This window comes from Aotus nancymaae, unplaced genomic scaffold (assembly GCF_030222135.1).
Source record: "Aotus nancymaae isolate 86718 unplaced genomic scaffold, 86718_ANA_hifiasm-v0.15.2.pri h1tg000028l, whole genome shotgun sequence".
Classification (NCBI taxonomy): domain Eukaryota; kingdom Metazoa; phylum Chordata; class Mammalia; order Primates; family Aotidae; genus Aotus; species Aotus nancymaae.
In genome coordinates this window covers 40,634,430-40,657,004 of record NW_026988441.1, presented here as the reverse complement: position 1 = coordinate 40,657,004, position 22,575 = coordinate 40,634,430, and the positions used below count along the sequence as shown (strand labels likewise).

The following is a 22,575-nucleotide window of genomic DNA, read 5'->3' as shown; positions in this document are numbered from 1 at the left end:
GTTGAATCGCCAGTGTTGGCGTGGGCTTTACCGACTCTCAGCCCTGCAGGTGTGGGCCCTGTCCTCCTGGAGGACCTCAGCCTCTTCATGTGTTTATTTTCCCCTAAAAGAGGGGTGAAGAGGAAAGCCAGAGATAACTCACAGCTGACCAGTCAGATGACCCCATGGACGTCCTGCACAGAACCGTGTGCATGTGGCTGGGAGGGGCCAGGAGGCCTTCTTGTCCCCGGGTGCCCTTACTCGTCAAGGTTTTGTTTCTTCCCTGAGAAGTGTTCTCTGCTTTCATCCGCACATCTGACTGTACCCTTCCTCATTTGCGCAGAGTTGACTGTCCCCCCCCTTGCAAGGGGATGTCCTTGATGTTTTAGCAAAAATGCTCCAACCTGGCCGGGCGCGGTGGCTCAAGCCTGTAATCCCAGCACTTTGGGAGGCCGAGGCGGGTGGATCACGAGGTCAAGAGATCGAGACCATCCTGGTCAACATGGTGAAACCCCGTCTCTACTAATACAAAAAAATAGCTGGGCATGGTGGCGCGTGCCTGTAATCCCAGCTACTCAGGAGGCTGAGGCAGGAGAATTGCCTGAACCCAGGAGGCGGAGGTTGCGGTGAGCCGAGATCGCGCCATTGCACTCCAGCCTGGGTAACGAGCGAAACTCTGTCTCAAAAAAAAAAAAAAAAAAAAAAAAAAATGCTCCAACCTTGGCCAGGTGCAGTGGCTCACGCTTGTAATCCCTGCACTTCAGGAAACCAAGATGGGAGGATGGCTTGAGCCCAGGAGTTCAAGAGCAGCCTGGGCAACATAGCAAGACCCCATCTCTGCAAAACATTCTTTTAAATGAGCCAGGTGTGGTGGTGTGCACCTGTAGTCGCAGCTACTCAGGAGGCTGAGGTGGGAGGATCACCTGAGCCCAGGAGGTCAAGGCTGCAGTGAGCCAGGATCGCCCCACTGCACACTTCAGCCTGAGTGACAGAGCCAGATCCCGGCTTAGAAAAAAAAAAAAAAACAGGCTCCAACCTTGGTTTCTGCCCATGGCGACCCCGGCCTGCCCCTCCTTCCTGGCTCCAGAGTCTGAGCTCTGCCCATGCAACCTGGGTTGGGGGGCCCAGCCACCCCACACTTTGCTCTCCCTCCTTGAGTCCCCCAGCACTGTCCCCGAGGCACCTCAGAAACCCAGAGACATGGGGTGCTTCCCTCCTGTCCACAGGCAATGTCCCCTGACGGGGAGGCCATCGTCACTGGTGCTGGAGATGAGACCCTGAGGTTCTGGAACGTCTTTAGCAAAACCCGTTCGACAAAGGTAAAGTGGGTCGGTATCAGCGCCACTCGCCCCCGCCCCAACCCTAGCCTGTCCCAGGGCCGTCCCTGTCCCCACTGTGTCCTCGGTCGTACCCTCCCCCGGGATCCCCCACCTCCAAGCTCCCCTCACCTCGCACTCTGGGTCATGTGTCGGGGGTAGTGTGGCAGGCCGAGGCTGGACCAGCACTTCTCAGCCCCTCACCACCAAGCCCCACAGCCTCAGTTTCCCTTCAGGCAGCTTTCCCCGGGGCTGTGGCTCAGCGTCCCCCACCCCATGTGTCTGCAGGAATCTGTGTCTGTGCTGAACCTCTTCACCAGGATCCGGTAAACCCGCCGAGCAGGACCGCACCACACCAGCCATCCGGGGCCGGAGGACCCAGCTCCTCAGCTTGCATGGACCCTGCCCTTCCAGCGCGTGTCCCCTGAGGAAGGCGGCTGGGCGGGCGGGGAGCTGGGCCTGGAGGATCCTGGAGTCTCATTAAACGCCTGATTGTGAACCATGTCCACCAGTATCTGGGGTGGGCACATGCTCGGGACCCTCAGCATCGGGGGCTCTGTCCCACTTCTCAGAAGGCAAGAACCACGTTGGACGGCCCCAGCTCGGACTGTCTGTGCTCGGAGCAACGGATGCCCCCTGGGACCCTCACTGCTTCTGTCTATTCGGCACCTGCCCGCCAAGGCTGCATGCTCTTCCTGGAACTGCCCACATCTGCACGGAACAGACCAGACGCCCCGGCTGCAGGTTCACAGCTACAGCCCCTCTGTGTTGAACCGAAGGCCAGACCAAGACCTGAGGGCCTGTGGATGCAGGAGACGGTTCCCGCCTGGATTTCACCTTGCAGCCACCTCTGCTCTGTCATGGCTATCGCCTGGCGGGCAGTGGGCTTCGGATGGGCCTGTGCATCCCAGCCGAGCATTACCCTCACACCGGAGGAGGACATCTGCTCTGGACTCGTCACCCTGGGAGAACTGATGCCGGGCCTGCTCACCGCGCTGACTAGAGAGGAGTATGACAGGTGCCGCGTCCTTGTGCGTTCGCCAACTCGTGCCCTCACGGTGTCCAGCGTCCCCCTTGCCTGCGGCGTGAGACTCGCATCCCCCAAGCCTGCTGGGTGGCTGGGTCCTGTGGAGGTCGGCAGTAGGGCAGCTGCTGCCCGTATCTCAGCCTGTCCTGTCCGTCAGCACTGGTGGCCGTGGGGAAGCCAGGGAGACCTGAGGGGTCCAGGAGGTGCGCGCCCTTTGTCCTTCTAGAAGCTTCTCGTGCTCCCAGGCCACGCGGCAGGCAGGGAGGGAGGCAAGGCCGGGGAGTGGAGCCTGAGCTGAGCACGGCCCCTGCCCGTCCCTCTGCCCCCCCTTCCCATTTCATCGGTAGGGACATGGAGAGGGTGGGGCAGGCTGGGGTTGGAGGGTCCCATCCGCCACCCTGCTGCCCTTGGGAACCTGCACCCCTCGTGTCCTGACAGCCTGGCGTCCCCAGCGGGGCTGGTGTGCATGTGTACATATGTATTTGTGACTTTTCTTTGGATTTGTTTTGTGTTTTTGTTGACTGGTCCTGGAAATGTTTGAGGCTGGACAGGGAGGGGCAGGGGGCCTGGACCCGCCCACTGCTCCTGGGGTGTTGGGATCCCAGTTTTAAAGCCCCGTCATTTCAAGTGGGCCGATCTTCCACATTCGCTGGAGAGGCTCTCTCCACCTTTCTCTGGGCAGGTCGCGGACACCTCTCAGCCCTCCTGCAAGGTTGGGGCTGGTGCGCGTGGCAGTGTGGATTTTGAGTGATCAAGGTCTTACTGTTTCACCTGTTCTAAGAAAACAAACCCTGCCTTTGCCCATGCATGCCCTGCCCACAGTGGCCCATGCAGTTGCCAAAGATCAGCCTTGTCGCTGTGGGTGCCAGGCCCCTGCCAGCTCAGTGCACAACCCTCGTGGGCCTCTGGCGGCCCCTCCTGGAACTGGGAACCGCCACAGGTCCGGGTGGGAGGACATGCGATTTGTGTTGGGGGCTGGTTCTGTCCATGCTGGGGGTGGAGGAGCCCCCAGGACAGGAAGGCCTTGTTTCTCATGTCATGCAGTGATGCTGTCATTAAACACGTGGATTCACCCGTGGCTGGGGCTGGCTGGCTGAGGGTCCCCGGCTAGGGTAGGGTCACACAGTCCTGCCCTGGAGCCCCTGTCTGGCCCTGGAGCTGCAAGAGCAGCTTCTGAGGGGCTTCCCAGGCCGGCATTTCACAGATAGGGAACTCAGCCCTCGAATCCCACAAGAGACCCCTCCTGGGCCCATACACCAGGGCACCAGCCACAGTCCTGTGGGGCTAAGGACTGGACCCCAGCAAGTCCCTGCACCCCAGCCGGATGGCCCTGTTCTGGGGAGGAGGTGCTCGCCTGACCCCATCGGTTGACACCAGGGAGGGAGGCTGGAGGCACTGCTGGGCTGAGGTCACCCCAGGGCTGGCAGATGGGGGCCAGGAGGGACAGAGCAAGTGGGGTGAAGGCTGTGGTGGTGGGAGGGGCCCATGGTGATGGGGCAGGGCTTGTGTAGAATGGGGGCTTTGGTTCCCCACAGGCCAGGACAGCCGAGAGGGGCTGGAGGGTCCCCAGGGGAGCAGATGTCAGTCATGGGGAGCATGTGAGTCACACAGCAGCGCTGGGGCAGGTGTCTCTGCTGCCATCTTTACGTGACAGGCAGAGCAAGGCCAGTGGGGCCATTGCTGCCAGGGCCAATGATGGCAGTGTCTGGGAGATGCCTGGATGGAGGGAGAGACTGACCAAGGTTCCCATAGGATGGGCTGCAGCTTTTCCGTCGATCCTAGAACTAGCTGTTGCGTTGAGAGGGAAAGAAAATTGAGAAGAAAAAATCGGGGGCCGCAGGTCCTGCAGTGAGACAGGTGCAGGAGGCAGGAGCCTGGCCCAGGGGGTACTGGTGCCTTGCTGGGGCTGGGGGAGGCAGGCGGCCTGGGGGCCAGGGGCTGCAGGGAGTCCCCAGGTGGTTTTGAGGCTTGCTTTTGCATGGTGCCTGAGAAAAGGCAGGTCCCATCCTGGGCACTGGAAATGAGGGAGCACCAAGAGGATGGGGAGGGCCCCGAGAAAGGGTGGCCTTGGATCAGGGGCTCACCACAAGCCTAGCATTTCAGCCAGGGCTGAGGAGGCAGGGACACCTGGGTGTCAAGCAGAGGGCACAGCCATGCAAAGGCTCCAGGGCAGGATGGCGCCCAGTGTGTGGGAGGGGCAGAGTGAGGAGGGCAGGGCAGGCAGTGTCTGGTGGGCCTCAGGTAAGACTTGGGCGCTTACCCCAAGCGAGTGGGGATCCTGAGTGTTGGCTCTGTGGGGACCTGACACGGGCAGGGGAAGCCAAAACCAGGGTGCAGGCTCTGACCCTTCTCAGGCCGCATTCGACCCAAGACGGGGCCCTCTGGCTGAGTAGGGGCAGGGCAGGAGGGTTCTGGATGTTTTCTGGTTTTTGTTATATGTTTTATTGTGGTAAAATACACACAAAATCCACCATCTTACAGTAAGCAATTCTGTGGCTGTGCAGCCATCGCCTCTGATTCCAGAACATTCTCATTACCCAGAAGGCAGCCCCGTCCCCATCACATCACCTAGTCACCCCTGGGTCCCCCTCCCCAGTCCCAGCACCCACGAATCCTCTCCGTGCCTGTGGTTCAGCCTGTCCTGGACATTTCATAGAAACGGGATCACAGTGTGCCCTTCCGTGTCGTGTCTCTCGCTGAGCATCACATCCTCGAGGTGCCTCCGCGCTGTAGCCCAGGTCAGAGCCTCGCTCCTGTGGCTGAGACTCGTTCTGGCGCGTGGGTGGCCGCGCGCTGCTGATCCCCTCGCCCTCGGTGAGCGTTTGCATGGTCTCCGCCTTGGGCTGTCGTGAATCATGGTGTGTGAGGCGCCGCGTGCCGGTCTCATCCTGAGTGTATTTTACAAATGGACTGCGTGCGAGTGGCTGAGGAGAGAGGGGTTGGGGTGCCAGGTGCCTGTGCAGGCATCGCCTCCTGGATGGGAGGTGCACGGGGAGACAGAAGCCCCTCAAGGGGGTGTGGAGATGGGGAGGCTAGGCCCCAGGTGAGGGGGGGTGGCGCATGGAGCTGGAGGCGCACAGAGCTGGGGGCTCATGGCCGCAGACCCCACCTGGCAGTGGCCCTGGCCTTGCGCGCCCACGCTGCGTCACCCTCAGTTGTCAGATACTGCGAACAACTCTCCAGGCCTCCCCTTCCTTGGGGCTGCCTCACCCTGCAGTTGGGAGGAAGGAGCGTCAGCATGGTTGCCAGGACACTGGGCGGCCTTTATGCTGTCAGCGGTGGCCTCAGAGGCCTTCCTGGCAGGAGCCCTGGGGACCCGGGCAGACAGGCAGACATGCAGACCCTGAGGCGAGAGGCTGCCGGGCCCTATGTCCCCACGGGGACCCTCGAGACCAGCTTCCCAGCACCTCTCTACAGGTGAGTCCCTCCCAGCCAGCCGGATGCTAAGGGACCCTCCCTCCCGGGGTGTCAGGTGTCACTTTGAGGTCTTGCATGTGTCACTCATTATTCTTAAAAGGCTCATGGGTGTGATGGCCCCTCCGGCCTGTGGTCACTCACTGTGGCAGCCACAGACTTGGAGATAGGCCGAGAGCAAATGTGTCTGTGGCCGTTTCCAAGGCTGCAAATGCACTGGGAGTTTTCGCCACAAAAATGCCCTCTGAAATCAGGCGTGCGCAGGACTGGGTCCTCCGGTGGCTGAGGCAGAGTCTGCCCTGCGCCCCTTACAGCCCCCAGGCACTCCTGGGCCCCGGTCCCCGGTCCCCGCTTCTGTCTTCACCTGGCCTTCTTGTGTGCATCCACATTTCCCTCTCCTTAGAAGGGCACCAGGCACTGGATTCAGGGCCACCTTAACACGGGTTTACCTCATCTTAGCTGCAGCTACTAAAACCATTTCCAAACAAGGCCATGTCCTGGAGCTCTGGGCACGTGTGATTTGGAGGGTACAACAGTCACCCCAATACAGTGTCTGTTAGCAATTGTTTAAATGATTGTGGAATACTGTGCAGCCATGGAAAAGAAGATAGAAAGCCCTTTGCTGCATTTCCAAGGGAAGAAATCAAAACAAACCCAGACGGTGGCTGGGCGTGGTGGCCCGCAGCTGTAACCCAGCACTTTGGGAGGCTCACTTGAGCCCAGGAGTTCAAGACCAGCCTGGGCAACATAGTGAGACCTCATCTCTTTTATTTTTTTAAAGACAGTGTTTTGTTCTTGTTGCCCAGGCTGGAGTGCAAAGGCGCAATCTCGGCTGACTGCAGCCTCCGCCTCCCGGGTTCAAGGATTCTCCTGCCTCAGCCTCCCAAGTAGCTGGGACTACAGGTGCCTCCCACCATGCCTAGCTAATTTTTAGCAGAGATGGGGTTCCACCACGTTAGCCAGGCTGGTCTTGAACTCCTGACCTCAGGTGATCTACCCACCTCGGCCTCCCAAAATGCTGGGACTATAGACATAAGCCACCGCACCCAGCCGTGAGACCCATCTGTACAAAATATTTAAAAATCAGCCAGACGGCCAGGCATGGCGGCTCATGCCTGTAATCCCAGCACTTTGGGAGGCCAAGGCAGGCAGTATCACCTGAGTTCAGGAGTTGGAGACCAACCTGACCAACATGGTGAAACCCCCTCTCTACTAAAAATACAAAATTAGTTAGTCATGGTGGCACATGCCTGTAATCTCAGCTACTTGCGAGGCTAAGGTGGGTGGATTGCTTGAGCCCAGGAGGTCAAGGCTGCATTGAGCCGAAATTGTGCCACTGCATGCCAGCCTGGGCAACAGAGTGAGACTCTATTTCTACTAAAAAAAAAAAAAAAAAAAGTGGAGATGCAGTAAACCAGGCTCCCATGAGTGTGGAGTAACAGGGTGGAGGGTGCACGTCCCACCTGCTCCTGGAAGGAGACACCAGGAAGTGGTGAGTGGCAGGTGGGTATGGGGCCAACAGCGGGGAGAGGGGCTCATTTCTCACCAAATATTATTTTGTTTTAATTGCATGTTTTTTTTGAGATGGACTCCCTTTCTGTTGCCCAGACTGGGCACAGTGGCGAGATCTCGGCTCACTACAACCTCCACCTCCTGGGTTCAAGCAATTCTCCTACCTCAGCCTCCCGAGTAGCTGGGACCACAGGTACCCATCACCACACCCATCTAACTTTTGTAATTTTAGTAGAGACGGGGTTGCACCATGGTGGCCAGGCTGGTCTCGAACTCCTGACCTCAGGTGATCCACTCACCTCGGCCTCCCAAACTGGAGAGCCGGGACCGTGCTCCCACACAAGGCACAGATGAGTGTTTCTATCCCTGCCGGGACTACACGGGGCCAACCACCTTACTCTTTGGGGTGACTTCCTTGGGACATATTCCCAAAAGCAAAGTCACAGCATGAAACATCTTTGAGTCTCTTTATTTTTTGGGATACAGACTGTTGCTCTATTACCAGGCTGGAGCGCAGTGGCACAATCTCAGCTCACAGCCACCTCTACTTCCCGGGTTCAAGCAATTCTCCTGCCTCAACCTCCTGAGTAGCTGGGATTACAGGCACATGCCACCACGCCCAGCTAATTTTTGTGTTTTTAATAGAGATGGGGTTTCACCATGTTGGCCAGGCTAGTCTCAAACTCCTGACCTCAAGTGATCCATTTGCCTAAGCCTCCCAAAGTGCTGGGTTTACAGGTGTGAGCCACATGCCTGGCCAAGCGGGTCCCCCAGTCCTCCCTGGGCCATGGCTCCACTTCTTCCTGGTGCACCTCCAGGCCAGGGGGGCTTCCCAGAGGAAGGGACTTGTGGGTCTTGGAGGCTGGACAAAGACTGTAGGAACCCAGGAGTGGCCAGGCCCTCGACCTTTTCCCTCCCTGGTATCTCTTCTCCAGGCAAGAAAAGCTCAGAACAGAACGGTTTAGTGCTAGCCAAGCGCAGTTGCTCACGCCTGTAATCCCAGTACTTTGGGAAGCTGAGGCGGCGGCTCACGAGGTCAAGAGATTGAGACCAGGCCAACATGGTGAAACCCCATCTCTACTAAAAATACAAACAAACATTAGCTGGGCATGGTGGCAGGTGCCTGTAGTCCCAGCTACTTGAGAGGCTGAGGCGGGAGAATCACCTGAACCCGGGAGGCAGAGGTTACAGTGAGACGAGATTGTGCCGCTGCACTCCAGCCTGGCGACACGGCCAGACTCCATCTCAAAAAAAAAAAAAAGTTTAGTGCTGACTTGGGTACCGGGGGTGGGATGTGTGGGGAGAGAGGGAGTCAGCCTCTATCCTCTGCCACCCGCTGTGGGGTGAGGGGTCCAGGGCCAAAGGACAGACACCAAGTGGGGAGGGAGGGTGGCCCCACGCCATGGGCCAGGCCTCTACACTCTCCACCCTGGCAGACGTCGAAAGCGCCTGTGGTAGAGACGGGCTCAGTCTCTGCCCCACCACCCACCCTCAGCGATGACTACCTGTCCCTGGAGGGGCCACGCTGGGCACCGGCCATGAAGCAGGCCACACGCTGGAAGTACACGCCCACGGGACACGACGCAGCCGGCCAGCTGTGGTACACGGGCTTGACCAACTCGGACTCCCGGGAAGTCTGGTACGACCCGCCCTCGACCCCGGACCGCCCCTTCCGTGAGGCCTACAACTGCTGGCACAGCTGCTACCGACACCGCGAGTGCGGCCTGCCCTCGGGTGAGTGCCCACCCTCCCCGCCCCAGGTGCCGGGCCTGCTCGAGGGGGACAGGAATGACCGCCAGCCCCTGCCCCACTGCAGCCTACACCCAGCACCTGCGGGAGACTGCCCGGCACGACCCCACCGTCCCCGCCCAGTACCTGGACCCCAGCACCCGGTGGGGGAGCATGCTGTGGAAGGACAGGCCAATCCGGGGCAAGGACTACGGTGAGGCCAGGGCGGGCAGCTCCCCGGGAGGCCAGGGGGACAAGGCCACCTCGGCCAGGGTGAAATTGCCCAGGGAGGCCTGGGACCCCCTTGCTGGCCGAGGGTGAGGAAGTGGGGGCACACAGTGACCTGGGTCCCACCTGCAGTGGTCAACAGGAATCGGTACGGGGTGGAGCCTCTGTGGAGGGCATCGGACTACGTGCCCTTCCTGTCAGTGCCCCAGCGCCCACCCCACACCACCCAAAACTACTTGCAGTGGGGCCTGCAGCCATACTGCCCCTCCACCGGCCAGCAGCTCCCACTGGTCCCCACGCCTGCTCCCCGATAAACGCATGCTTCCACGACACATCTGCAGTCTTTCTGCACCCAAAAGTGGGTGACTACCCACAACTAGGGTACAGCCGAGATGCCCAGGCCACTCCCGCCCGGCAGACAGGAGCCAGGCTGCCTTCATCTGTTTATTTACTGCCAGCAGAGTCCACCAAGCCCCCCAGGCAGCCCTGCTGCCCACCATGGCGGGGTCCAGGCCCAGCCCACCACCCCGTGGCTGGGGCTCCTGCAGGCTCTCGCCATCCCCAGGCCAGAGGTGAGCGGTGAACTGCGCTGGGGTTAGGGTTCCCCCACACCCCTCTGGGGTTCCTACTTCCTTCCAAGAGGGGCACCCCAAATCCTCCAGGGGACTGAGGTGGATTAGAGTTGAGAATGGGGCACGCTAAAAGCACAGGAGTCCTTGCAAACCTCTGGATTCAGAAGGCCCTGGTAGGCATTCCCGCTGCCTTCACCCTGACTCCCATCCCTGGGAGGCAGTGAGGGTGGGGGGCTGGAGAAGAGTGAGGGATGGGGGGTGCTCTGCCCCTAGGCGCTGGGAGCATCCTCGTGATCCTCGTGTGTCCCCACATGTCCCTTCCAGAGGTGCAGGAGGCCGTCAGCACTCAGGGCTGGGCTTCTGGGTCCCCTGCCAGGGAGGGGTGGAAATGGCATCAGAGAAGGTGGGGTGGGCCCCACGCTTGCCCCTGGCGTGGTCAGCGTCTGGGGAGGGAGGGGTGGGCCAGGACTCACAGCGTCGCAGGCGGATGGGCCACAGCAGGAGGCTGCAGAGACACAGGGCAGCAGCCACGCCCACACCGCCCGTCACGGCCACCATCGCCCAATGGTAGAAGCTCACGCAGGCCCTGCAGCAGAGCTCCGAGCTGTGGGAGGAGGCAGGGGCCTAGTGGGCACCACAGGGATGACCCCCCCTCTACCTGGACCGGTTCCTCCTGTCCAAGCCGGGAGCTGGGGGTCAGTCCCCCCACCTCCTTCCCCACACCCAACAGCATGGCAGTCCTCTCCACCCAGCATTCACTGCTGCTCTGCCTCCCTGTCTGTCTCCACATGGTCCAGGCCCAGTGGGGCCCACCTGCACCCGCCCAGTCCCCTCACCCCCACCAGAGGGCACCTGTGAGTGAGTGCCTGTCCCTCTGCCCACAGCCCAACCACCCTCAGGTCAAAGCCCAAGCCCTCCCACTGGCCCGCCAGGCCCTGCACGACCTGCCCCCTCCCCTCCCTGCGCCTCTCTCCCTCTTGCCTGTGCTCCAGCCACACTGGCCTCCTCGTCCCTGCTCCTCCAACACACCGTGTGTGGCCCCCCGCCAGGGCTTTGGTGCTACTTGCCCCTCCCCATTGACCTGGAACAATTTGACTTCCTACAAGTGTCAGGTCCACGTCACCACCTCCAGGAAGCCCTCCCTCGCATCCTGTCCTGGCTGCCCAGGCCTCTCCGGGGTAAAGGCATTCACCTTTACACACCAGTCCCGACCACACGTTCACCTCTGTGACCATTAACATAGCTGGCTCTGACCCAGCCCTGTGAGGTCAGGTCCCAGAGAGGCTTTGGTTCCCAGGTCCAGGCCTCCAAAGGCGTGAATGCTGGGAGGTTGTGTCTACACCCATCCGTGTCTGAACCCTCTTCCTCAACAAACGAGCGAATGGACAGCACTCACGGACAGGGATGCAGGCTCTGGATGGTCATGACTGCCAGCCCGTTGGCCACCTTATCAGAGAAGCTCATGGAGCCATACACGAACGCTCCGCTGTTCTGGGGGGACATGGGTGGTCAGCGTGTAGCCCGAGTTCTACGCCCAGCCACCCCCACCCCGGCCACCAGCCTTACCGTGTGGGGACCGATGAGGTCGGCCGTCATGGCCAGCGAGGTGACAAGGATGGTGGCACAGCCGGCACCCAGTAGCACAGCTGCTGCATACACAGCCACACCCAGCCCCTCCGTGAGCGCCACCCAGGCAGCAAAGGCCAGGATCACCAGGAGGCCCGAGAAGTAGGTCATCTGCAGGGGACAGCCCCGGGGTCAGGCCCATGCCGCTGGGTGCCCCTGAGCCCGGCGCTTGCCCTCTCTGGTCTTCAATCCACCACCCCTTACCCCGCAAACAAGGGGTGTGAGCTGGACGGTCACTAAGGAGCCCCGGCTCTGGCCTCAAGAAATCCCCGGCTCTGAGGCCCAGGAGAACTGCCACGCGGAGCTGTGCTCTCTGTCCCCACGGTAGTAGCTGGAGACGCGTGGCTATTCCGCCTAAAGGCAGGTCAGGTACACAAAAGCAAACGAGGGACTCGGCTCAGTCCCCTCGGCCACATTTGAAGCCCTCAGTAGCTGCACAGGGAGGACAGAAAGCTCCAGAGCTTTGCCGCCACGACAGTGTGAACTTGAGACACGCAGAGGCCAGGGCTCTAGACCTCCTGGTTCCCAGATCCGGGGCTTCTACAAGGCGGGAACTCGGGGGCCTGGGAGCATCTGAGGCTGGAACCCTAGCTGCAGGGCACCCCGTCCACTCACGTTTCTCCCAATGCACTTGTTGATGGGCTTCATGAGGAAGGACGAGAAGAAGCCGCTGAGGTACATCACCAGGGGAATTGTGGCGATGAACTTCTGCAGGGGCAGAGCCAGGCACGGCGTGTCTGTCACGGCTTGCCAGGCTGGGGCCGTCCCACCCCAGCGCCCCCGTCCCAACCCACTTACCTTGGGCAGGTTGAGAGAGTAGGTGAGGTACATGGCCATATAGGTCTGAGACAGGTTGACGATGAGCCTGGTGGTCATGTACAGCATGCCCACCTGTGGGCAGACCAACAGAGGGACCGGCAGGGGTCAGGAGGGCCCTTGTCCACTCCCACCAGCAGGGGGCACCGGGGCCTGGGTGGGTGCCCTGCAGCTGGCATTTGATCCATTGGTAGTGACTGCCCAGTGGGTTGGGGTGTAGGAGCAGAGAGCAGTGCTTCATGAGCAATATCTGCCCCGGGCACGGGCCACACCGGGGGCTGGCGTGTGCGCTGTGTGTGCATGCAGCTATCCCGCAGAGCAAAGGGCCCGAAGGGTGGGAGGAGAGGTATGAGCTGGCCCTGCCACCCCCGGCACACACCTGGTAGAAAGCCGGCTCCCGGAGCCAGTGCTTCCAGAGCAGCAGGGGCTGGGCAACCGCCGGGGCCAACAGGGGGCTGTGCTCGCCCGGCTCCTCCGCACGCGGCCGGCGCCTCTCCCGGGTGCCCAGGTGGAACAGCAGTGAGAACACGGCGCCAACGCCCACCACCAGCAGGGACAGGTTCTGGGGACGCGGCAGAAGCAGTCAGCAGCAGCTGGCCCAGCCCCCGCCCCAGGCTTGAGGACTTCAGGCAACACACCCAGGCCCCAGCTCACCCGGAACACGGGCACGTCCTGGCCCCCCAGCTGGTCACTGACGCTGATGTCCTGGGCGGGCCCCACCCTCGACGAGCCCTGCAGGTGCAGCAGGAGCCAGGCGGCACCGTAGACAGTGATGTTGGCCACCACGGTGAACGCATACCTGGCGGGCAGGCGGGCAGGGACTCAACAGGACCCTGGAAACCGGGGCCCCTTCTTCCCCAGGCGGCCGCACCGTCCCAGCCCCTTGCGGAACCCCGACTGCTGGGAGACTCCAGCCACCCCCACACTGGGTGGCTTCCAGGATACCTGTGCTGGCCTCGGTCTCCCCAGCCTGCAAGTTATCTGACACGGGACAGCTGTGACCCGCAGCTGCACCTTTCCTGCCTAGGACCAGGGTGCAGTTACTCAGCCAAGCAAGAGTCCAGGCTGCAACCCAAAAGTCTGAGAACCCAGAGACTCGGAAGCCAGGATTGGGGAATAATTCTTCCCCAGATGCTGGGTGGCTGCAAGGCAAGGGCTCCCTGGTCTAGAAGCCTAGACAGGCGCAGAGCCCGAGCTGGGGACCTCACTTTCTGAAAGCAGGAACCATGTCACCTCGAGGCCATGTGAGCACAGCAGGAGATCAGCTGGCAAAGCGACGGCACAGAGGAAGTGGCTGGGTCCGGCCCCGCTCGGCCGGGGCCCTCAGGGGCCCTGGGTATTGGGAAACCCTGTCGTTAGTGCCTGCATCTGTCTCACAGCCATAATGGGGAACTGAAAGCCAGGGGAGGAGGCCAGAGTAGGCAGAGCTGGTGACACAGGCAGCGGGGCAAACAGCGGGCTCCCCCCACACCCCCTTCCTGACAAAGGCACTGTGGGGACCCTGGCTTTGGGCACCATTTGGGGCCGTGTCCTCCTCTGGAATACTCGGGAAGGAACAGTTCTCACCTCCCAGTTCACAGGGAGGGAAAAAGAAGCTGAGATTCAAGGGGCGGCACAGTGGCTCACACCTGTAATCCCAGCAGTTCAGGAGCCCGAGGCAGGCACATTACCTGAGGTCAGGAGTTCAAGACCAGCCTGGCCAACATGATGAAAGCCCATCTCTACTAAAAATACAAAAATTAGCTGGGCGTGGTGGCACATGCCTGTAGTCCCAGCTACTCAGAAGGCTAAGGCAGGAGAACTGCTTGAACCTGGGAAGCAGAGGTTGCAATGAGCCAAGATCACACCACTGCACTCCAGCCTGGGCGACAGAGCAAGACTGTCTTAAAAATATAAAAATAAAGAGGGGAGACTTCAGAGGATCCTTTGGGAGACAGGGCTTAGGGCTTCCTGAAATCAGAGATTCTCCCTCCTGGCCTCAGAAGCAGCAGCCAGCCAGCGTGACTTCCACAGGTGGAAGGTGACAAATCCCACCATCAACCATGGAGGAGGTACCACTCCAGCCTTCCCTGAGACCCTAGGCCTGGGCAACCCCTTGAATGCAGGCTCAAGACAGACCCTGAAGCACAACTCCCGCTCCCAGCTCAGCCACGCTGGACTCCTGACCCCTAGAAACTGAGAGGAGAGTGTGCGATGGCCAGGCACAGTGGCTTGTGCCTGTAATCCCAGCACTTTGGGAGGGCAAGGCAGGAGGATCCCTTGGGCCCGAGTCCCCAGCCTGAGCAATATAGCCAGACCCCATCTCTACACAAACTTTAAAAACCAGCTGGGTATGCTGGGTATGATAGCACGCTCCTGTGATCTCAGCTACTCGGGAGGCTGAGGCAGGAGAATTGCTCAAGCCCAGGGGTCAAGGCTGCAGTGAGCCAAGATCGAGCCACTGCACTCCAGCCTGGGCGACAGAGTGAGACCCCCTTCTTTAAAAAATAAACGTAGCTGGGCATGGTGGCTCACGCCTATAATCCTAGCACTTCAGGAGACTGAGGCTGGTGCATCACCTGAGGTTGGGAGTTCAAGACCAGCCCGGCCAACATGGAGAAACCCCATCTCTTATTAAAATAAAATAAACATAAAGGCTGGGCGCGGTGGCTCACACCTGTAATCCCAGCACTTTGGGAGGCCAAGGCAGGAGGAGCACCTGAGGTCAGGAGTTCCAGACCAGCCTGGCCAACACGGTGAAACCCCATCTACAAAAATAGAAAAAAACTAGCCAGGTCTGATGCTGGGTGCCACTATCCCAGCTGCTCGGGAGGCTGAGGCAGGAGAATCGTTTGAACCCAGGAGGCAGACGTTGCAGTGAGCCGAGATCACACCATTGCACTCCAGCCTGGGCAACAGAGCAAGACTCCATCTCAAAAAATAAATAGCATAAATTAAAACTGAACATAAAAGACTGTGTGGTCTCTAGCTGCTGCATCTGCGGTGTCATCGACTCATAAGCCAGTCCCGTCCCACGCTGCCCTCAGGGGCAGGTGCCCGAGCTCCCACCTGAGTGCCGTGAGTTCCACCTTCTCGTGGTCGTTGGTGACGAGCTCCGGGATGAGGCTGAGGTGGGAGATCTGCGTGGAGGCCCAGCCAAACTGGAAGATCACGATGAACGGGCCGTAGTACAGGAGCGCGGCCCACTCGGGCGTGGCAGCTCCACAGCCCAGGCAGGGGCTGAAGATGAAGGGGAAGGACAGCAGGACGCAGACGGTGCCTGTGGACGGGAGGGGAGGTCAGTCACAGGGCCTTCCCGCACCAGCCAGGGCTCCAGGGGTGGGGATACTGACGGAGGACAGAGGGAAACTGAGGCACAGATGCAGATCTGCCCCCCCCCCCCCACCCCGCCATGCACACAGGCACACAGGCAGAAACGAGGGTCTGCAGCCACGGTTTCCCAGGCTTATGGCCCCTGGTCACAAAAGGGGAAACTGAGACCGGGTACCTGGGCTTAGTAGTCAGAAGAACTGGGACACAGGAGGTCCCCGGAAACCTGCCCCACACGGGTGCCCCAGTTACAGCCACAGCCTCCTCCCGCTCCTCCCCGTCGGCCACTGTCAAGCCTCCTGTGGGGCCTCGGGGAGTGGGAGGCCCTGGTGGGGCTGGGCTGGACCCCGCCCTCCCTGAGCTCCCCGTCCCTGTCAGCATCTAAGGTGACCACTCCCTAGAACACTGGGCCTCCAGTCTGCAAATAGCTCCTGCCCCCAACCGAGATCCACTGTGCCAAGCCCTGGCTTTTCACATGCTCAGAAAAAAATCCTAAGACACTTTGGAACAAATGTCAGATCCTCCCCGCAGCCCATGGAGCCCTGCGTGACCTGCCCCATCCCCTCCCTGCCCTGCCCTCTCTCCTCATCTCTCCGCTCCAGCCACAGGCCTCCTCACTGTTCCTCCATCAGCCCCCGGGCCTTTGCACAGGCGCGCCTCTGCCTGAAGCATTCTCGCTCTCACATCTTGGCAAGGCCAGCTCCTTTTCACCTCTCAGCTCAACTGGAATGTCACCTCCTCAAACACCTCCTCTCCTGGCCCCTGCTGCCCCTACCTCACTTCAGCACACCCAGGAATTCTTTATCTGTCCGCTGGCTTTCCTCTGCAGACAGCAGGCTCCAAGAGGCCTGGGGACACCCAACACGGAACTCACTACTTCGGTACCCCTTTTTTTTTTTGAGACGGAGTCTGGCTCTGTCACCCAGGCCGGAGTGCAGTGGTGCAATCTCAGCTGATTGCAGCCTCCATCTCCCAGGTTCAAGCGATCCTCCTGCCTCAGCCTCCCATGTAGCTGGGATTACAGGCACCTGCTACCCTGTCCAGCTTATTTTTCTATTTTTGGTAGTGACAGGGGTTTCACCACGTTGGCCAGGCTGGACTCAAACTCCTGACCTCAAGTGATACGTCATCCTTGGCCTCCCAAAGTGCTGGGATGACAGGCGTGAACCACTGCGCCCCGCTGTTACTTCAATACCTTCTGAGTGAGTGATTGTAACAATCGTGGACCTGACGCAGCCTGGAGGCATGGGTGTCATTATCCCGTTTTTCAGATGGGAAAACTGAGGCCTCTAGAGTGAGCTGGAGCGACTCCTTCCCTGCAGCCCTGCACTGCTCTCCTCCCAGCCCAGAGCATCTGGAGGGATGCCTGTACCAAGCCTGGCAGCTGGACCTCCTTCCTCCCTCCAGGCTCCGGAGGTGACCTCATCCCCAGACCCTGGGACCGCCCCGGACAGCTGGAATTGGAGAAGTGAAACCAAAACCACCCTCTCCTGGCGATTTCCCTGGAACTAGGGCCTAGGAGGATTTCTGCAGATTCCTGGGGTCCTGGGGCTCATCTGGGGGCAGAGCACGGACTGTGGACTCTGGTGAGAAGGTCCCTTCCCGGCTGGACTCTCTGCTCCTGCTGACCAGTCTGAGTTAACCATTGCTGGGGCCAGGCTGCCCAGCTGGGGGACTTTGGGCAAGTGACTGTGCCCCTCTAGGCCTCAGTTTTCACACAACAAGGATAGTGGCCAGGAGCGGCGGCTCATCCTGCAATCCCAGCACTGAGGGAGGCTGAGATGGGAGGATCACTTGAACCCAGGAGGTTGAGGCTGCAGTGACTCGTGATCGCGCCACTGCACTCCAGCCTGGGTGACAGAGTGAGACCCTGTCAAGGAAAGAAAAAAATGAAAAGAAAGGAGAAAGAATGAAAAAGAAAAGAAGAGGCCGGGCACGGTGGCTCACGCCTGTAATCCCAGCACTTTGGGAGGCTGAGGCGGGTTAGGCGGTCAGGAGTTCGAGACCAGCCTGACCAACACGGTGAAACTCCGTCTCTACTAAAAATACAAAACTTAGCCAGGCATGATGGTGGGTGCCTGTAATCCCAGCTACTTGGGAAGCTGAGACAGGAGAGTTGCTTGAACCTGGGAGGTGGAGGTTGCAGTGAGCTAAAATCCCACCTCTGTACTCCAGCCTGGGCGACAGAGCAAGACTGTCTCAAAAAAAAGAAGAAGGCTGGGCGTGGTGGCTCACGCCTGTAATCCCAGCACTTTGGGAGGCTGAGGCGGGTGGATCACGAGGTCAAGAGATCGAGACCATCCTGGTCAACAAGGTGAAACCCCGTCTCTACTAAAAGTACAAAAATTTAGCTGGGCATGGTGGCACGTGCCTGTAGTCCCAGCTACTCAGAAGGCTGAGGCAGGAGAATTACCTGAACCCAGGAGGCGGAGGTTGCGGTGAGCCGAGATCACGCCATTGCACTCCAGCCTGGGTAACAAGAGCGAAACTCTGTCTCGAAAAAAAAGAAGAAAAAGGATAGTGAAAGTTCCTGCCCACGGCTGCGACCAGTGAAAAGAGAAAAGAAAGAGAAGAGAAGAGGGGGAGGAAGGGAGGGGCGGGAAAGAAAAGAAGCCAGGCATCGTGGCTCACGCCTGTAATCCCAGCACTTTGGGCGGCTGAGACAGGCAGATCACCTGAGGTCGGGAGTTCAAGACCAGCCTGATCAACACGGTAAAACCCCATGTCTACTAAAAATACCAAAATTAGCCGGCCGTGGTGGCGGGCACCTGTAATCCCAGCTACTCAGGAGGCTGAGGCAGGAGGATCATTTGAACCCGGGAGACGGAGGTTGCAGTGAGCCGAGATCACTACTGCGCTCCAGCCTGGGCCACAGAGTGAGACTCTGTCTCAACAACAAACAAGAAAAGAAAGTTAGTTCCTGCCCCACAGGCTGGCGTGAGGACAGAGTTCACGTGTAGCACCAGCAGAAGCTCCTTCTACTCTGAATTTCCTGCTTCCGCAGCTTCAAAGTGAGGGCGGTCCCTACCTTTCCACAGCTCTTTCTGCTATTTGGAATGCGCCCCCCCCTCCACACACTCCTACCCATCCTTCAAAACCTCAAAGCTAACGTCCTTCTTCCTTCTGAAGCCCATTCATGCCATCTGCCCACCCACAGGAGTGTTTGTGTCTGACTCTTAGGGTCTTCCCAGGATTGGCGGGGAGCCCCCCAGGACTAGTTACGGGGCATGGTGAGTCCTTAGCCACCAGCTCCAGATTTGGGGCTGAAATAGAGAAGTGGGAGCCGCTGTCAGGGTGAGCTCCACTCCAGTCATCTGACCAGGCATCAAGAGCAGCTCCTGGGCTTCCACTCCCCGCCCAGATGGCCCCCGACTCTCAGCTCCCGGGGCAGATGCCCTCCTCCAGGCAGGGAAGAGGGTGAGGTAGAAGCTTGCTGTCTGGCTGGAGCACGGTACCCCAGGCCTGCTTTGGAAAAGCACAAAGCCTTCAGTTGCTTTTTCTGTTTGTTCATGTTTCGTTTTTTTTTTTTCTTTGAGATGGAGTTTTGCTCTGTCTCCCAGGCTGGAGTGCAGCGGCGTGATCTCGGCTCACCGCAACCTCTGCCTCCCGGGTTCAAGTGATTCTCTTTCCTCAGCCTCCCAGGTGGCTGGGACTACAGGCGTGCACCACCACTCCCGGCTAATTTTTGCATTTTTAATAGAGATGGGGTTTCGCCATGCTGTCCAGGCTGGTCTCGACCTCCTGATCTCAGGTGATCTGCCACCTTGGCTTCCCAGAGTGCTGGGATGAGAGGCGTGGGCCACCGCCCCGGGTGCCCAGCAATCCTCCTGTGTCTGTCATGAGCTTATCCCACTATCATGATCAAAGACGCATGTGAAGCCCTGGGTTCCACTCAGCAACCAATCCCAACATAACCAAAAAGGAAGGGACAGCCGGTCCCCTCCCTGTGTGCCACAGTCTCAGGTGACCCAGGAATCATCCGGACATGAAAAACATGAAAATCCAGCCCCAAGCTGCGCCTTCTGCGGGGCCTGGAGCTCTCAGGCCACAGGAGATCCACTGCCTCTTGTAAAACCTGCCATTCCCCAGAGCCTGGGGTCACCACCCACTCAGTCACTGCTCCCAAGGGTGAAGAGGCGCCGGCCCGCCCCTGCTGTGGCCTGGAATTCCAACAACTGAGCAGGCTTCCCGGCCCTGCCTCCTTCCCCACGTGCCCCAAATGCCAGAAGGCAGCCAGCAATTCTTCGAGGGCAGGAGACGCAGGGAAGGAGGCTGTGGCGAATCTTTAGGCCCAGGGTCGGGGCGGGGAGAGGAGGGCCGCTGGGAGGCAGCCCTGCAGTCTTATCGAGGGCACCAGGGCAGGGTGATGCCAGCCTCCTGCTCTCCCAAAAGCCCTCTCCAATCAGGGCACCTCCCCCAGACCTAGGGGGACCCTGTCCCTGGCAAGAACAAGGCAAAGACCCCTGACCCTCCAGTCCCACCCAGGTGGCCCCCAACTCTCAACTCCCGAGGCAGCACCCCCAAACCGCCCACGCACGAGGGTGCCCTGGCAGAATGGACAGAGAGGCGGCTCTAGGCAACCTGACGGTCCTCTGCCATAGCTGTCCCTAATAGACAAGGTCAGGCTGGACAGACTGACAGAGGCGGCGCTGGGCAGTCACCACCAACCCTCCAGAGGGTTCAGGGCGGCCGGAGGAGGCAGACGGACAAGGGAATTGACGCTGGAAAGGCATGCAGTCAGATGGCCAGGGTCCTGCAGGTCAGACAGCAGCTCTGAGGCAGACAGACAGGGGAGGCTGGGCCAAGGGGCTGACAGAGGGAACACGGGGCAGTTAAGCAGACAGGTTGGGGAGGCTCATGGCTCAGGCAGACAGCGGGGCCCTGCACAGTCAGACAGATGGGGGAGGCCATGGGACAGAAAGACAGGGGAGGCTCAGGCTGGATGGTGGGATAGGCAGGGGACGGTCAGGAGTGACACCACAGAGGGGGCACTGGGTAGTCAGAGCAGGGGGGCTGAGACCACGGAACAGAGAGGTGAAGACTCAGCTCATGGGGTGGGCAGAGAGACAGGGAAGGCTTAGGTCTCCCGCAGACAGACAGAGGGGCTGGGTGGTGGAGACAGACAGATAGGGGAGGTTCAGGCCCAGGACAGACAGTGTAGGGAGGGTCAGGCCACGGGACTGACAGACCGAGAGGAGGCGCGTGGCCGGGAGGCGGGTCAGAGGGAGGAGGCTCCCGGGTCCGGGACTCTCGGAGGGGCTGCCAGACAGGTGGCGGGGCCGGGACACTTACCGACCAGGTGCCAGGCCTTGCGTGGGCCGTAGCGGGCGCAGCAGCCGGCGGCGCGGTCGGCCTCGTAGCCCACGAGGGGCGTGCACAGCCCGTCGGCCACCTGGCCCAGCAGCAGCAGCAGCCCCGCGCCGCGCGAGCTGTAGGCGCGCACCGAGTGCAGGTAGAGCAGCAGGTAGGTGAACCACATGGAGGCGCACAGGTCGTTGAGGAAGTGGCCCACGGCGTAGCTCAGCCGCGCCACCAGGGACAGCGGCCGCGGGGACGGCGCCGCTCCTGCCGCCGGGGGTCCCGGGCCCATCGCGGCGCCGCGCACGCGCCCCCCGCCCCCGGGCTCCGCGGAGAGTGCCCCGGCCGGGCCTCACGGGGTGCGGTGGCGGGAGGCGCCGGGGACCCCAGCACGCGCCGGGACCGCGCACCCCGCGCCCCGCTCTCTTCCGGCCGCGTCCGCACCCGCCGCGTCCGCCCCGCACTCGCCGCAGCGGCCGCCGGGCGCTGGAGCTAGGAGTCTGCGCCGGGCCGGGCGGGGCGGGGCGATCCCGGCATCTGCGCCAATCGGAGCCGCGCCCCGGGGAATCGCAGCCAATGGCCGAGGAAAGAGGAGAGGGGCGTGTCCGCAGGGCTTCTTCGGCCTCTACGCCGGGCACCCGCACGGTCCTAGTGCCCGCGGGATAGGAGGGCGACACCCCCCCGCCGCCGATCGCTCAGCGTGAGTCGCTGGCCCCCCAAACACTCTGGAGGGAAATGGACGGGGGGGCACAGCTGGCTCCCACTCAGACCCCGCCTCCAGGCCCGCGCCACCCCCAGCTGGACGAGGCCCACTGCGGGCCGGGGTGGAGCGCGTGGGATGGGCAGTGGGTTTTGTGGGGGGCGGTCTGCGCCCGAGCGCGCCTCGGGCTCCGGTGACTTCCCGGCCTAGAGAGACGTGATCGCACGCGGCGAGGACGCAGCAGCACTAATTAATTGGTTATTAACGGTAATAATAGGGGTAATCAACATAAAAGTACCACCTGGCCTTTAACGAGCGTTGCCTGCCAAGAGCCCCACGTGCGGGAGCAAATTTCATTCCCATTTTACAGGCGAGGAACGGAGTTGCCCGGGGCGCGCAGTGAGTCAGGCGGTGCCTGTGACTCCCGGGCCTGTGGGCACGACCCTCCCCCTCCAACCAACGTCCTCCCACCAACGGGTCACCGGATTGAAGGTTTCAAGTTCCTCCAAGGGGTGCGTGCGGTTCCCTCTACCTCAGGCCTCCACCTCGTCCAGCAGCATTTTCTCTTCTTTCCTCTTTTTATTTATTATAGAAACAGGATCTTGAGCCAGGTGCAGTGGCTCACACCTGTAAGTAATCCCAGCACTTTGGAAGGCCAAGGCGGGCAGATCACCTGAGGTCAGGAGTTCGAGACCAGCCTGGCCAACACGGCGAAACCCTGTCTCTACTAAAAATACAAAAGTTAGGCTGGGGGTGGTGGCTCATTACTGTAATCCCAGCACTTTAGGAGGCCGAGACAGGCGGATCACCTGAGGTGGGGAGTTCAAGATGAGCCTGAAAACATAGAGAAACCCCATCTCTACTAAAAGTACAAAATTTGGCTGGGTGTGGTGGCTCACACCTTTAATCCCAGCACTTTGGGAGGTCGAGGCGGGTGGATCATGAGGTCAGGAGTTTAACACCAGCCTGGCCTATATGGTGAAACCCTGTTTCTACTAGAAATACAAAAATTAGCTGAGCATGGTGATGGTGGCGCACACCTGTAGTCCC

The 22,575-nt window shown here is 60.4% G+C and overlaps 3 protein-coding genes across 7 annotated transcripts in view; 2 read left to right on the top strand and 1 right to left on the bottom strand.

Moving 5' to 3' along the window:
• The window catches only part of FZR1 (fizzy and cell division cycle 20 related 1), a 36,798-nt gene extending 33,976 nt beyond the window's left edge, over positions 1 to 2,822 (top strand). For 4 of the 5 annotated variants that reach the window (XM_064382093.1, XM_012436133.3, XM_012436135.3 and 1 more), the window contains exons 13-14: positions 1,206 to 1,307; positions 1,584 to 2,822. In XM_064382093.1, the coding sequence (XP_064238163.1) occupies positions 1,206 to 1,307; positions 1,584 to 1,625 (144 nt within the window). In that variant the 3' untranslated portion in view covers positions 1,626 to 2,822. The remainder of the gene's footprint in view (positions 1 to 1,205; positions 1,308 to 1,583) is intronic. The other variant, XM_064382094.1, reaches the window with a different exon arrangement.
• Positions 2,823 to 3,106: 284 nt separating this feature from the next.
• TEKTIP1 (tektin bundle interacting protein 1) lies at positions 3,107 to 10,164 on the top strand. The gene is made up of 4 exons (XM_012436138.3): positions 3,107 to 5,739; positions 8,744 to 8,982; positions 9,065 to 9,190; positions 9,337 to 10,164. Exons 1-4 carry the CDS (start codon positions 5,228 to 5,230, stop codon positions 9,516 to 9,518), a joined length of 1,059 nt encoding a protein of 352 aa, XP_012291561.3. The 5' UTR covers positions 3,107 to 5,227; the 3' UTR covers positions 9,519 to 10,164.
• On the bottom strand, positions 9,089 to 21,117 carry MFSD12 (major facilitator superfamily domain containing 12). The gene is made up of 10 exons (XM_012436131.2): positions 20,820 to 21,117; positions 15,267 to 15,477; positions 12,873 to 13,017; positions 12,598 to 12,780; positions 12,201 to 12,293; positions 12,018 to 12,110; positions 11,343 to 11,513; positions 11,173 to 11,267; positions 10,250 to 10,380; positions 9,089 to 10,145 (listed from the first exon to the last, which is right to left on the bottom strand). Exons 1-10 carry the CDS (start codon positions 21,115 to 21,117, stop codon positions 10,123 to 10,125), a joined length of 1,443 nt encoding a protein of 480 aa, XP_012291554.2. The 3' UTR covers positions 9,089 to 10,122.
• Between the last annotated feature and the right edge of the window lie 1,458 nt (positions 21,118 to 22,575).

Excerpts from the sequence above, each read along its gene's own strand:
- MFSD12 (XM_012436131.2), bottom strand. The coding sequence starts at position 21,117 with ATGGGCCCGGGACCCCCGGCGGCAGGAGCGGCGCCGTCCCCGCGGCCG. Across the intron at positions 12,781-12,872 it reads AGGACGTGCCCGTGTTCCGG|AACCTGTCCCTGCTGGTGGT; the intron begins GTGAGCTGGGGC and ends CCGCGTCCCCAG. Across the intron at positions 11,268-11,342 it reads ACCTCATCGGTCCCCACACG|AACAGCGGAGCGTTCGTGTA; the intron begins GTAAGGCTGGTG and ends ATGTCCCCCCAG.
- TEKTIP1 (XM_012436138.3), top strand. The coding sequence starts at position 5,228 with ATGGACTGCGTGCGAGTGGCTGAGGAGAGAGGGGTTGGGGTGCCAGGT. Across the intron at positions 5,740-8,743 it reads TTCCCAGCACCTCTCTACAG|CGATGACTACCTGTCCCTGG; the intron begins GTGAGTCCCTCC and ends ACCCACCCTCAG. Across the intron at positions 9,191-9,336 it reads AATCCGGGGCAAGGACTACG|TGGTCAACAGGAATCGGTAC; the intron begins GTGAGGCCAGGG and ends TCCCACCTGCAG.